This window comes from Nelumbo lutea, chromosome 4 (genome assembly GCF_056320005.1).
Source record: "Nelumbo lutea isolate HS-2025 chromosome 4, American lotus-T2T, whole genome shotgun sequence".
NCBI lineage: Eukaryota > Viridiplantae > Streptophyta > Magnoliopsida > Proteales > Nelumbonaceae > Nelumbo > Nelumbo lutea.
In genome coordinates, this window is record NC_142687.1 from 31151090 (window position 1) to 31166810 (window position 15721).

Here is a 15721-nt window from a genome sequence, read left to right on the forward strand (position 1 = left end):
ATCAGTCCAGAGGTTGTATTTGGTCAAGGTTCAAAAAATTGTTATGTATTGGCTGATACATATCGTATCGGGAGCATTCTGATACAGAGGATGTATCGGGGTTTTAATCGGTTCAGTGGGTGAAGGAACTTTAAACTGACCCCGTTGAACCAGATTTGAAAAAAATAAAAATAAAAAACAGTACTAATACTGCTGGATACGCCTCTACCAATGTATGGGATGTATGGATATTTAAAACTTTGCATTTGACATTCTTTATAAATACTGAGTTTTTAACTGCAAAAAAAGATAAATCCTTAAAATAAAGAATGTCAAATGCAGCCTTAATAATTCAAAGTATTTATTAGATTGGATTAGACCTAATCCATTAGCAATGAATTTCTATTGATTTGGGTCGGATTGAACCAATATACTTCCATTGATAGGAGATAAAGTATAGATGTCAATGTACCAAGTTTGGGTTGAAACCAATCAAAAGTAATACCAATTTGAACAGATACCCCAACTCGTCCAAAATGATCCAAACAGATACCCCAACACGGCACGACAATGAAGGATCGCCGAGGTTCAGCGACCAAAGCATCTTTCGAAGATTGACAAGGACAACGACGATGAGTTGCCGCTAGCTACAAGCATATAGAAGGCAACACTGATAAGTGATAACCGATCATGTTGGTGTCGAAGATGATTAGGCAACTGGTTCTCCTCTTCAGCTTCCTCCAATGGCCAAACAATTTGCAGAGAAACTGCCGATCACTGTGGCCTTGGACGATGGGTCTTTGAAAAACGAAAACATTATCCCAAGCCACTATCAAATAATCCCTGAAGAATAAATTATCGATGAACTTGCAGGAAACAATGCTAAAAAGGGAATGAGGGGGCTTTGGATACCAATTACAACTCAGAAGACAGTAGACAGATGGTCCAGTACTGGTTTGCCGGTTTTCAATAGATCATTCCAAAGACAGCCTTCAAATCTTTCAGAGATTCCAATGTTAATGAACTATACGAGGTAACTGTACAATGTGAATGTACTAAAAACAAACCAGTAATTATATGAAAACATCATACCAAACACCCTTTTAATCAGAAATCTCCATAGGCAGAGGATACACTGCAGCTACCAACTAAAATTCGAGCTTTTTCTCTCAGCTCAGATGCCCCATAATTTCGCCAAGGAAAACACATTCCCTACTTTCTTTCCCCATCTACTCTCAGTTCCTTTACGACCCGGTATTAATTCAGGTTGAGGCATATAGGAATAAGCAGCTGAGCTTCGCCCAGGAATGGTGAAGAAGCTTTGTCTCCCGACTTTAGAACGTCTGGCCTGTCAAACCCGATCATTGAGATGATCGTTGGGCATCACTTCCAACAACGGACACATAGTCAGATAAAAAAAAAAGAATCAGAAAAGTACAGTACTGCAGAATTCTGGATTCTACTGCAATCTTATATAATTCAAAATGATAAATACCCCATCCTAAAACATGTTCTAAATGATAAATACCGGCACCTATCCCAACTGTACTCTGGCTGAGAATTGTTAGAATGTGTTGAACAGTCATTCTTCCAAGAATCAACCCAACGGAACTCGTAGTGTGTGTTAAAACAGTCATTCTCCCAAGAATCAACCCAACGGAACTCGTAGTGTGTGTTAAAACAGTCATTCTCCCAAGAATCAACCCAACGGAACTCGTAGTGTGTGTTAAAACAGTCATTCTCCCAAGAATCAACCCAACGGAACTGCAACCTGCAAGCTCTGCGTGATAAGACCCGTGGGCCTCACGTCGACCAGGTTCCGTCCCCACTCTGAAGTCTGAATCCCTGCATCCCTACCAACCTCTGACCGACTAACCCGGCCGACCGTTCACTGAAAAAGCATCCGGAAGAGTGAGCGACCCCTCATTAATGACTTGCTGCTTGGCTGGGCATCTGTACTGTACACAATCCGTTAATCTTCAAGGCTAAAGCTACCGAACCTTCTAAGTATGAGGATCGACGGAAGATGGGCTCCACAAGGATTGTAGGGCCCCATGCACGAACACCGTTGAAGAGGAATCTTTTAATTTCAGATTTGTATAAAGATTAAAAGACTATATATATAGTTCGTGCATTGTGTTCTCGATTCATAATATCAAGGCAACGTTTTCACAACTTCCTATGGAAGGCGCGGAATGCGAACTCGGATAGATTGAAGTACTCACCAAACACTGCTTACACCGTGTTGGAAATATTCCCAATGCACAGCTGCAAGTGTGAAGTGGCTGTGAATACGGTGTGAGCACCGTTACGTGGGGACTGAATCCGATCTCGCGGAATGCATTGTCTTCACGTCATTTGATGAACAGAAACTGAGAAGAATGCAGGCACCCTTCAACGTGTTCAGTATAGCTTATAAAAGTAAACGTTGATAGAAAGGTTGAATGAACCTTTTGGGCTAAACTCTGTCAGAAAACCCCGTTTGTGGAGTGTGAAGGAGTCACAGGGTTTGTCAATGAGACGGGGTGAGGAAGAGATGGCAAGTGAAGAGCAGAAAGATCTTGAATGCTCGGAGGTTCAGATCCATGAAGAAATTGGCGTTGAATTCAGAGATGAAACCATGAAAGCAAAGATTGTTGCAGAAGTGAAGAAGCAGTTATGGTTAGCAGGCCCTTTGATGCTAATTTATTTCTCAATGTACTGCTTACAGATGATATCTCTGATGTTTGTGGGTCATCTTGGAGAACTAGCTCTCGCCGGAGCTTCCATGGCCACTTCTTTCACATCATTCACTGGTTTCTGCTTGTTGGTACGATGGTCTCCTCCCATTGTTTTTTCACACAGCTCTATTAATTTATGCTTTTGGGTTTTGTAAATTTCTTCTTCTTTTGGTACGATAGTCTTAGTTAGCCCTTGCGGACCTATTTGGTTGCTAAATGAAACTGGGCTCTTACTTCTTGAATTGAACACCTTTAAGCTCTATCTGTTTCTTAATTTCATTACCTTTTTCTATTGATCAGACTGGACTAGGAACTGCACTGGATACCTTCTGTGGTCAGGCCTATGGAGCCAAACAATATCATATGCTTGGCATACATACGCAGAGAGCCATGCTTGTTCTATTACTTGTCAGCATTCCTCTTGCTCTCATCTCAGCAAATGGAGGCTCCATTCTCCGAGCTATAAGGCAAGACCCAGAAATATCAGCAGAAGCAGGACACTATTCACGTTACATGATCCCTGGTATTTTCGCCTACGCCCTCATTCAATGTTTTGTGAGATTCCTACAAACACAGAATATTGTATTTCCGATGATGATAAGCACTGGAGTTACAACATTACTGCACATTCTTGTTTGTTGGGCTATGGTATTCAAATCTGGCCTTGGTAGCAGAGGTGCTGCTCTTGCAAATTGCATCTCTTATTGGATCAATGTAGTTCTGTTGGCAATTTATGTCAAGTTCTCTTCTTCCTGCAAAGAGACTTGGACTGGTTTTTCAAAGCGGGCATTGCAAAATGTGTTTGGCTTTTTAAGGCTTGCAATTCCCTCAGCTATCATGCTCTGGTAATTCCATCAATTCTTCTTTCACTTGAGATTTGTTTGTGTTAATTCTTTCCCAGTGTTAATTGTTTGGTTTATTGAGGAACAGTTTGGAAATATGGACATTTGAGATGGTGGTTCTCCTATCTGGCCTTCTTCCTAATCCAAAGTTAGAAACATCAGCGATGACAATCAGGTGAACATTTTTTTTCTTCTTTCTAGCTAGTTTACTTGGTGCTCAAACATGTTGAAATGCCTTCAATGTTCAAACTCAGTCAATACATAGTTTTGTGAAGTCTGCAATTTTCATATCTAATGCCTTAAATAGAGAATCTAGTACAATTTTGATTAAATATTTGCATTTGAATTAATTACTAACGAAGTGGGTTATGCAGCTTTAACATCAGTACATTGGTCTTTATGATTCCACTGGGACTCAGTGGTGTTATCAGGCAAGTTAAATCAGATTAAGTAAAAGTTATGCTCCTGAATTCTTTCCAATTTATATATGTATAACTTCTGAATTTGAAAACAATTTTTTTGTCCTTCTGTTCTCAGCATAAGAGTGTCAAATGAACTGGGTGCCCAGAATCCACAAGCTGCTAAGTTGGCTGTACGTGTTGCTGTGTCCATGGTCCTTTCTGAGGGCATACTAGCGGGTTTGATTTTGGTCTCAATTCGTAGAGTATGGGGCTACTGTTATAGCAATAGTGAAGAAGTTGTGAGATATGCTTCAGTTATGCTGCTGCTAGTAGCAATATCCCATTTATTTGATGGAATGCAATCTGTTCTTTCAGGTTAGTGCAATTTTCAGTGACTCTAAAATAATTTTTTCACTAATCATAAGTAATTGTAACTAATTAATTTTCCTTTCTCCTCAATTAACTAGACTCTAATAAGTAAGATTATATGTGCACCATTCCCATTAAGGCCATGCTTGGTTTGATAGAAAATAAGAGAAATTCCTTAAGAAATTTCCCTCAACTTTCTATTTCTTTCTTTTTTTCTATCAAACAAGTCACAGATTTAAGGTGGGCCAAGTGAATTTCTTATGCATTCCAATTACTAAATTAATTGGTATCTCTTAAACATTTAGGCACAGCTAGAGGGTGTGGTTGGCAAAAAATTGGCGCTTTTGTCAATCTTGGAGCATATTATCTTGTGGGCATTCCTTCTGCTGTTTTATTAGCTTTTGTCTTCCATCTTGGAGGAAAGGTGTATATTCATCCTTCTTACTCATGAACCAGCTTTTGTTTTTATATCATATAGCTTTGGGCCTATTATTTGTGAAAAAAAAATGATTTTGATGTTTGATATTGATATTGATTTTATGTTTTAAAATGAGACAAACAGGGACTCTGGATGGGAATCATATTTGCTGTCTTTTTACAAATGCTCTTTCTTGGAATCATAACACTAAGGACTGACTGGGAGCAACAAGTAGGCCTTTTTCTAATATTTCATATATATATATATATTTTTTAATTTTCAGTTCTTTGTATCTAATTCTTCCTTTTCTTATTTTCATCTCTTTCTTGCACAGGCAAAAAAGGCAAAAGAAAGAGTCGAAAAATCCACCATCCCAGTAAACATATGACATCATGAAACTTTTTTTGTTATTTTTTTTTACAATAAATTATGGTGAGTTAAATTCCATAGAAAAGATTTGGGGGCACTGGTATCATGCATTTTGAGAATTGAAGTGTGCCTCCCTAAGATACCTTTATCATTTGTGAATACTGTAGCTAGGTTTCCCAACCCCACCTGGCCCCGGCCAAAAATCAATAAAGCAAATCATGTACCATTTTGTAAGAAAGAAGATGTAATATTGAATCTAGTAGACATTACAGTAGTCATCTCATTCTGCACAATTCATGATATCTTTTGTATGGCTTTCTATCCTTCCTTCTCAATGAAACTACATTTGATCTTCTAATAGACTACTTGTGAAAACAATGAAATCTCATTATGTTGTAAACCTGGCCAAGGTACCATTGAATTGGGCCCAAGAAATCTCACTGGATTCTTGTCTAACAAGTAGGGAACATATTATCCAATTTAATATGTGGGGAGTTCTAGGAGTTGTCAAGGGTTTGAACCAGGACTTAAAGAGATCCCACCATGGACTCTGATATCGAGCTAAATCACATAGGGTTGATTGCAAAAGGGACAGAATATATATATAATACCTTGTTTTCTTTGTACTAGTCTTACTTAAGAAAAAGCTAGGCCAAGTGATATGAATGCTTTTCTTCAAAGAAATCGCTACTTTCAAATTACAACCATTCAAAGAATGGTTGTGTTGGGATCAACCAACTTAATATATTGTATGTCTGGGTAGGGACCATGGGATATATAATTTCATGTGGAAATTGGATTTGCTCCTCACATCATCCTAACAGTCCCTTGCAGCTGTGCATTGGAAATATCTCTACACAAATCTATACTATATTATAAAGCGATTAGGTCCCACGTCAGCAGCCCTCTCCTTCTCCCATTTCCCATTCTCTCTTTCTCTCCTTTCTCCCTTATCCCTTTCTAGCCCTTTCATGTAGCCGCTACATTGTAGGCCTCTTTTCTATACTAGAGTGCCACTCTAAGGCGGTGTTTGGAATCGCATAAATCTTTCAGTCTCGTCCATGAGATTTGGTCGCATTTGGTTACGTGTAGCTGGGACTGGTCCTATCCACACCCCAATATAGCGTGAACAGGTCCCGTCCACACCCCAATTTCTCATCCACAACAAAATCTCGTGGTTAGGTACCATCCACACTTAATTTTCGATCCCCAACTTCACACTTTCCCTGAAAGGCTACCCTATTGTTTGTTTCACATTTTAATATTTTTGTCAATAAAATATTAATTATTTTACTTAATTTTTTATTTTTTTTAATTTTAATGTTTTATCAATAAAATTATGTTTTAAATATTTAAAATGTATTTTTAAAATTTTAGTTATTTTACTATTGTTTTAATAAAAAAATAATATTTATTAGTTAATATTAATTCATTGATCCATTTTTCAATATATTTATCATATAAGATGCAAAAATTAGATATTTATGATTAATTGTGTAGTTCAAGGTTTTTGAACTGCCGTTGACCTGGACAGTCGGACCGTTCAACCCGGGAACCGTCCAGGCAAGCGGTTCCATTTTACCCCAAGCAGTCAAACTGTCGACCCATTCAACAGTTTTTTATCATTTATTATTTTTAATTATTTTTTTTATTTTCTTAATTTGTTTGTCATAACGGATTGTCCGTTCGAATTGGGTGGTCAAACCGTTGACCTAAAAACCAATGGCCAGAATAGTTCCATTTCCGAGTCATTTTTAAAATGTTGGTGTAGATCATTCAAAAATGTATATGAGATACATGGAATCAAAAAGTGTGGTGTGGATTGATCCACACCACGCCTATAAAACACCATCGTAGGTGTGGACTGGTCCAGTCCACACAATTTGTCCACAGTTCAGAACAGTTGTGGACTATGGTGTGGTGTGGATTGGTCCCTACCACAGGGTGTGGTGTGGTGTGGACTAGTCCACACCCACCACTTTTCATCCACACTACATAACACCCCCTAAATCTTTCTTTACTCTCTCTCTCTCTCTCTCTCTCTCTCTCTCGTATTCTCAATCACTTACCCAACCCCCTCCTAAAATTTCTCCTAAATTATCTCTCCCAACTAAAATTCTTCCTAAAACACCTCTTAATCTATATTGCCACGCGGCAGCCATCTCTTCTTCACTAGAGTTCCACTCCAACACTCTCTCTCTCATGTTACTAATTGGCTCAACTCCCTCCTAAAATTTCTCCTAAACAATCTCTCCAATCTAAAATTCCTCCTAAAACACCTCTTATCTATATTATAAACCATCTAAAAACAAAAAACGTGGGTAACTTAATTAAATAAATTAATTTGGGTAGTTAAATTAATCTATGAAATATTTTTTATATTTACAATAGTTACTGATATTATTGAATATTAGTTAGTAAATATCAACACCTAAACTATAATTTTCCATAATTTTGGTAAATTGAAAATTTTAATTACTAAGAATTACTCGCTGAAAATTACTGATTTTGGTCATTTAATTTCGGAATTTTTTCGAAAAATAATTATTGAAATCAATAATTACTAAAAGTTAATAATAAATTAAAATATTAATAAATACAAATTTAATAATTAAAATTTACCAGCAATTTTTAGCAATAAGTAGTTACTAATGTTTTCAGTAGTTTTGGTCAATTTTATTAATATTTAATGATACTATCAAACAATAATTAAAAATTTTCAGCAATTTTTTAGTGAAAATTTAATTTCAATAAATATAAATTTATTTGTTATATTTTCAGTAATGTCGATATTTACTATAATTTTTAGCAATAATTAGTCATTTTTTAAATTTATTAAACTTAAATTATAAAACTTCCCATTTCCAAATAAATAATTGAAAATTTTTAATAATTTTGTTAGGTATTGGATACTACATTTATAATTACCATAATTAATGGAACTATATTAATGGGTTTTGGGGTGTTATAGGTTTAGGGGATGACCCCTAGGGTAGGAATGGTAATGGGCAGGTTTGGGGTGGGGATCATACTCCCCATCCCAACCTCGAGTTTCAAATTAGTCCCTGTCAAAAATTTTAGCTTGCATCTCCGGTCCTCGTTAAAGAGGGCATCCCTATCGGGACTTGAATCCCTGAATTTTTTAATTAAAAGTTTGTTTTTAGAAAGGTATTTATTTAAAATAAAGGAAAATTAAAATACAAATAATATTTTAAATATATTTTGATATATATAAATAATGTTATAAATAACATAAATAATATTATATATTTAATATAATATATATATACACATATATTTAATATATGTAATCGAGGTTTGGGCGGGGTGTGGACTTCACTCTCCATCCCCAATCAGGTATTCCTGTTAATTCCATCATCACCCTCTCCCTGCTAAGGCAATCTCCATCCCATCCCCACCTGATTAGGGAGGCTGGGTACTTGGTGGGGATGGAGAAAATTGCCATCCGAACTTGCTCATGAGATTGTGTTACAAGATTTTCACAGCAAAGGGCACGTGGTAGGGCATGTGGCAGGATATCTGATGAACAATGCCGCATTCACTTTGATAATACACCCCAAAGGATCAGTCCACATAAGGTTGTTACAAAATCATTGAAGATCTGTCAACACACCTATTCTCATCCTAGCAATCATTTACAATCATATCTTTTTTTTTCTTGATTCCCATCGTAATGGTCCAGAGATGACCCTCTATATATTTTGAATCATCAATCTATGTCTATAATATCTATAAAAGAGTGAATGTCCCTTCTTTCTATAATTTTCATTGGATGTTTTCTATCCCTCTTGTCTAAATATACAATGGGCATAAAGAGGGCATATATGTCCTTTACTCTCATTTTAGAAACTGTCTACTTATAACTATTTAGAAACTGTCCATAAATAATAGATTATTTTATCTTAGAGATATTATCACATACAAATGCTACATATTTACTAATCTAATAAGAATATCGATCAATTACTATACCTTTATCTTTACTCTACGTGCTTTCTGTGAATTGGTCTCGGATCCTCTCTTCTTTGATGGGTATTTCATCACTACAGCCCGAGTAGTGATCGAAGGAACTCTCTTCTTCTCTCAATGAAGGAAAGTGGCTCATATCAGATTGATGCGGATTGAGGGATGCAAGTAGTCTCTGATTTGGTGGACAGTTAAGATCTGTTACATCACTGTCTATCTCTGACTGCCACAAAGGATGAGGGTTTTTAGCAAAGCTCCTTCACTAGGGTCGGAAGTCAGAACCCACTTTTGTTACAACCAATCAACCATTGTACGTCATACATAATAGATTCTCCTGTGATTGAGAAATAAATGAAGGACAGGATCCGTTTGGTTTGCGGAAACAGGATTTGGAATCGAAATCAGAACGAAATTGTTTGGCCGAGTGGAATCAAAATCTGATTCCTATTTCTGGTGGAGTAATATTCCCTCCTTTGAGTGTATAGTCATTCTTTCCCTCTCCCCAGGGAATAAAAATCCCATTCCAACTAATTATGATTCTGATTTTAATTCCCATTTGGATCAAATAGATGGGAGAATTCGAGAATATATTATTGTGATTCCAATCGAATCCAATTCAAACCTAACGTATCCTTAGTTATAATTAAAATAAATACCCTGTAATCTGCTTTTTGGTTGTTTTGGTAAACAGTCAGGCAGTTCCAAGATTTTGTTTGTGCTGTTTCATATAGTCTCTCTCTCTCTTAATGTGTCATTGCATGGATTCCACATGTACTTATGTGGCACATAGACAGAAAAAGGTTTTGAATGTGGACAGCTAAAGTTTTCTCCCCTTCTAATGGATACCACTTTCGGCACGTTAAAAGAGCACTTGACAAGTATTTAGACAACTGTCAAAAATAAGTTTTGATAAAAAAAAAACGGTATTTCAAATGCAACTACTTACAACATTGTGCCTACCTGGTCCTACGCGTCACACAGGGAGAGCCTTGTATACAACGAAGGTTTCAACTGTGGACAGCTAAAATTTTCTCCCCTTGTAAACTGGACACCTATAATTTTGGCAGATGATTTGGAACTAGTGAATTCCATACATGCACCTACAGAGCCCCGTAGACAGCAAAGGCTATAGCTAAATTTTTCTCCCCTTGTAAAATGGGCACCTGTTCTTTTGGCAGATATGCACCTGCTTTTGCAATGGTAGAGCAGAAAAATGTTGCTCTATCCATGTTTCAAAGGATTATCACCATTTCATAACGGCTGAAAATGTTGAATTGAATGACTCATTGCTTTATCTTTTTTAACGGTATAATAATCAATCCAACTTTAGCTTCAACCGACATTTACAGCATTTCATTTATGCTATGCTTGGTTTGAAGGAAAAGATGGGGAAAGGAAGGAAAAGGTAGAAAAACCTTTACAAGGTTTGTAACAATTTTCCCGTCTTTCCTTTCCTTTTCCTGCATTTTCTTTCAAACTAAACATAGCTTTACTAAAAACAATGCAACGAATCATTCAATTCAACCTTTTACTCGAAAAAAAGGTCATTCAGTTCAACCACTTCTGCGGTTAACAAACAGCCCATGGTAGGTCTACTCTACCATGCACATGGCTTGTGAATATAGTTCCTTTGAGGCTCTATTTGTTTTACATCAAAGGAACTAAAAATTATCTACTCTCATACTGAAACACATCTTAGGCTCAGTTCGGAAGGAGTATAAATACCATTTGGCATTCTACATATTTCTATTTATACTCCTTCCAAACTGAGCCTAGTACAAATGCAAATATGTAGAATGCAAAACCTTCTATTTTATATTACTTTGTATATATTTGTACTGTACATATTTGTATTCATACTCCTTCCAAACTGGACCTTAATTGCATATTTACTCCTTTTAACTACAAATATTTCTAAGTGGATGGAAGGCTTTTACAGTGAAACATTTCAGCTATTATTTCCAGTCATTTCTCATTTGTAGTGTAAACTTCGCTTTCCACCCCTTTTGATTTGCTTTGCTAAAATGTTCCTCCATACCTTTTAATTTGTTTTGAGTAAATTGGTAAAGGGAGCAAAAATTAGTCCAAATATTTCAGCCTGATGAAAATTGTTCAGTCCATTTTATGTCGACAGAAACAGGCCTTTTGTTTGGTGAAATTTAGGATTGCAAATAAGTCATTAAGTCAAGCTATTGGAATGGGGTTTAGGGCCTGCTTGATATGGACCAGGCCCAGGTGTCCATCTCAGCCTATTAAATAAGCCTGCTTATAATTGGATGCATATTGGATTGAACCAATTCAGTCCAAAACATTTATTAGATTGGATTGGACCTGGTCCATTCATAATAAATTTATATTGAATTGGATTGGATTAAATCAATATCTAGTCCATTGAAATAAGATAAGAACATAGGTATCAATGGACTGGATTTGGATTGAAACGAATCTAAATTAAAACAAATTTGAATAAATTAGACGGTCTATATATTGAATTGAACCAGTTCAAAATGATCCAAAATATTCATTGAATTGGATTGGATCAGATCCATTTATAATGGACTTGCATTGGACCGGATTGAATTGGACCAAATCCAGTTCAATTAACACCCTTACTGTCCGGTGGGCCAGCCCTTAACTGTTTAAACTTCAAAAGTATTTGGTGCATGGATCTAATGTGAATCACAACCATGATGCCCTTCATGCCACCGGAGACTAACAGGAATGAAACGATCTTCCTCTGGTTATCCATTAAGGCATTAACCAACCGGTAACAAAGTCTTGCCCGAGTAATAAAAGACGGGTTAGATTATGATCCCGGAAAGTGATAATCGATCAATTCGGTTTTAATCAAAATTCACAGGCGTTTTGATTAATCAAAGCCTTTCCCATATCATAGATTTTTCCTTTTATATACATTTTCACTCTTTATTTTTTATTTTTAATTCATTTTTTATAAAAAAAAAAAAACTAATAATTTAGAAAAATGATCTTCCCAGTTGAGGGTAATCCAGTTTTGACGTGACAATAATTTTGTCGATTCAAAGGAAGAATTCCCTCAACTCTATTGGCAAATGACCTGAAGTACGGGAATGTGGGATTATGTAAGAAAAATAAAAATAAATTTTTTTCTTGCCTAAAAGAAAGAAATTGTAATGTGACAAGTCGCAAGGTCTTGTTGGGAGCAGATCACATCTCCCTCAAGAAGATCTCCCCATCTAAGCATTATCTCAACAAATGGCTTATGTGAAACAACTATACCTTATTGATTGGTACACAAAGATCTCTTGTATGTAACTGTAAATACTTCAACATATCGACGCAAATTATTTGTGTTAATCCTTTTTCTTTTCTTTTTTGAAAAGTAAATAAAACTGGCAATAACATGAGGAAGAAACACAATCGTTCTATACAAACAAGACTGCCCCATCATTCATCAAATGAATTAAGATTTGTTCCTCACAGAGTGCCCCTCACACCAACCTAATAGTGCTTTCAAGTTTCGACCGTGTATTAAAAATCTCTCAACTTGATTGTCATTCATGAGAAATGTTCCCAACAGAGGGCTGTGATGTGATGTGCGGTTAGTGTGAGACGCACTTTGTGAGGAGCAGATCCAATTTTCCACTACTCAAAAGATTTAGCCTTCTGGGCCAAAACATTGGGCAGCCCTATTGTCATCTCTAAGAATATAACTAAGAGACAGAGAAACCAAACTACCTTTGACAGTATAGATTCTATCCATCCAGACTTATATTTTCAGGGAATTGAAAAACCATCTTGCAGTGCTTTAATCGCATTCTTAGAATCAAACATCACAAGGAAGAGATGGCAAGTGAAGAACAAGATCTTAAATCCTCTCATGTTGGTGTGTTGGATGAATTGTCCCAACGGTGGTGCAATTATGTTAGAAATCCTCCCCTAAGGGGTGTCAGGCAGTGATTAATACCCCCAAAAAAAAAATATCATCCCATGTTCAAATCCATAAAGAAAACGGCATTGGATGTTCACATTGATCAAATGATATATATATATAGGATGCTCATGGGTGTCATGTTTGTGAACGAGTTCTCGCTGGGGCTTCGATGGCCACTTCTTCTTTATCATTCACTGGTTTCCACTTGGAACGATCAACTCCTCTTATTCTATTTCACATGACTCTGAGGCCCCATTTGGTTCGTAGAAATAGGGGTTTGTAATCGGAATCATAAAGGGCTATTCTGATTTCAACTGTTTGGTTGGATGAAATCGAAATCCCATTCCCATTCTTGCTGAAATGGGATTCCCCCATTTGAGAGAATGGTCATTCTATGTCCCTCTCTTAGGAATGAAATCTCATTCCTGCTGATTTCAATTCCCATTCTCATTCCTGTCTGAACCAAACAGATTATGGGAATGGAGCATTCCAATTGTAAATCAAGCAGACCCTTAATATGTTTGAGTTTGTTAATTTCTTCTTTCTTCTTTTATCTTTGTTTTGTTTTGTCGGTATACATGGGGGGGGGGGCATTTTTTTCTTTTACATGTCAGCATTCCTCTTGCTTTGATCTTAACTGTCCCTAAGGTTGAGTTTGGAAGAAGTACAAATGCAAATATGTAGAGTGCAAAACATTATATTTCATATTATTTTATATGTATTTACGCTGTACATATTTACATTCGTACTCCTTCCAAACTGAGCTTGGATCTCCTACCCATAAGACACTACAGCTGTATATTGGAACATCTTCGGTGTTTACATGTTACTATTCATGGGAAGATTTTCTTAATGTACAGTTGCAGTGTCCTGTTGGTAGGAGATCCAGAATTTTGGATTCTCATCCTATTGGAGAATGCAATTACTTACTATTAATGAAAATTTTGTCTTAGAACTATTGAAAATTGCATCAACGGGAAAGAACAAACTGTATTGTTCTTACTACTTATGAACAAAGTAGCTTGGTGGCTTGTGGATTTTGGGCATCTAGTAGTTCACTTAAAAAGCTTATGCTTAGGACATAAAAATAATAATAAATAAATAAATGTTAACTCAGAAGGTAATCAATAATCATACATTGGAATGAATTTAAGAGCATAACTTTTACTTCATTTGGTTAACTTGATAACTCCTCTGAGTCCCTGGGGAATCATATAAACCGAAGTATTAGTGTTAAATAATCCACTCCCTTGGTAATTGAAAAACAAATATTTATTCAAATTTGTATTGGATTCACTATTTAAAGCATTAGATTATGAAAACCATTGGAATACAAGTTTGATATTTATGTGTATATATCTTATAATACAAATTTGATGAGAGAAAGGAATTTCAAATTGATCACATAAAACTATGCATTGAATAAAATTTGAATACATAATGCATAAAACATATTTGAGCCTAGAACAAAAGACTATAAAAAAAAATATTCATCTGATCGTCAATCATCATTGATGTTCTAACTTTGGATTAGGAAGAAAGTCAAATAGGAGAACCACCATCTCGAATGTCCAAATTTCCAAGTTGTTTCAGACAATGTTTTAAAAGGCATGGGAGGTGTACGTTAAAAACCTCATACAAAAAAAGAGGAAAAGAAATAAAAATGAAAGGAAATGAAAAGGAAAGGAAGGGAAATAAAAAGGAAAAAAAAAAGGGAAGAGAAGGGAAAGAATGAAAAGGGAAAAGAAAGATTTCAGCTAGTGTTATACATCTTTATTCTTCTTAATAAAAGACGTCTTTTATAAAAAAATATAATAAAGAAAAACATACATAAAAACCAAAGATAATATCCTCCTTCATCATCTTCTTCTTCCTCATCCCCTTCCTCTTAAGGAGGCTTAGACCTCCTTGTACTCAAGAGACTTATGCCTCTCGCATTTCCAGTTAGAGGGAAGTGTCACAACATGCCTCTATATTTTAAAACATTATTTCAAGTCAGCTACCAACAATCTAACTGTATGTAGGAAAAAAATTAAAACAGTAACTTTCAAGTGAAAGAAATATTGAAATTACCATAACATGATAGTTAAAGGAATTGCATGCCTTAAAGTTGAATACATTTTGCAAGTGCCTAATTTGAAAAGCTATCCAGTTATCTTTGCAAGTAGAAAAGAACATGACATATATAAATTTCCAATAGTAATACACCAACCCAATAAGAGATAGTTGCATATCTTTTGTGGTCAAGCATATGCTGCCAAACAATATGCATATGCCTGGGCTATACATAGACCCACTACCTTGGCAAACGATTTTACATGTATGCCAAGCATATGATATTGTTTGGCGCCATGTGCTTAACCACAAAAGGTATCCAACGAATTCGAATTAGCTAAACGCTTTAGCTGTGTTGCAGGCTGTGGGATAAATGGTAATGCCCCACACCAGTGATAAAATACATGGGATCCATATTGAAAGGTTGAATGGTTGTGGATCCGACTTATGTCTAGTGTTATGACAGCCTTCTGAACAACTATTGTGTTCAGCTAATCCTATCTTGTATCCAACAACCTTGGCAAATACCATCTCTTATTAGATCTATGTATTACTATTGACAATTTATTTATTCAAGCTTTTGGATTAGTTCTTCAAAGGAGGCTCTATAAAATGTATTCAAAATTTTTAGGCTTCCAATTCCTTTGGTCACCATGTCTGGTAATTTC

At 35.9% G+C, this 15721-nt stretch overlaps 1 protein-coding gene and 1 long non-coding RNA gene across 2 annotated transcripts; one reads left to right on the forward strand and one right to left on the reverse strand.

The window, feature by feature from the left end:
- Window positions 1–399: 399 nt before the first annotated feature.
- On the reverse strand, window positions 400–1853 carry LOC148854977 (uncharacterized). Its single transcript, XR_016095018.1, has 2 exons — window positions 1508–1853; window positions 400–1365 (listed from the first exon to the last, which is right to left on the reverse strand). It is a non-coding gene; the product is annotated as an uncharacterized LOC148854977 (long non-coding RNA).
- Window positions 1854–2351: 498 nt separating this feature from the next.
- Window positions 2352–5458, forward strand: LOC148854978 (protein DETOXIFICATION 16-like). Its single transcript, XM_088982562.1, has 8 exons — window positions 2352–2788; window positions 3000–3544; window positions 3630–3716; window positions 3916–3972; window positions 4079–4317; window positions 4617–4735; window positions 4874–4960; window positions 5064–5458. Exons 1-8 carry the CDS (start codon window positions 2495–2497, stop codon window positions 5115–5117), a joined length of 1482 nt encoding a protein of 493 aa, XP_088838688.1. The 5' UTR covers window positions 2352–2494; the 3' UTR covers window positions 5118–5458.
- Window positions 5459–15721: the final 10263 nt, after the last annotated feature.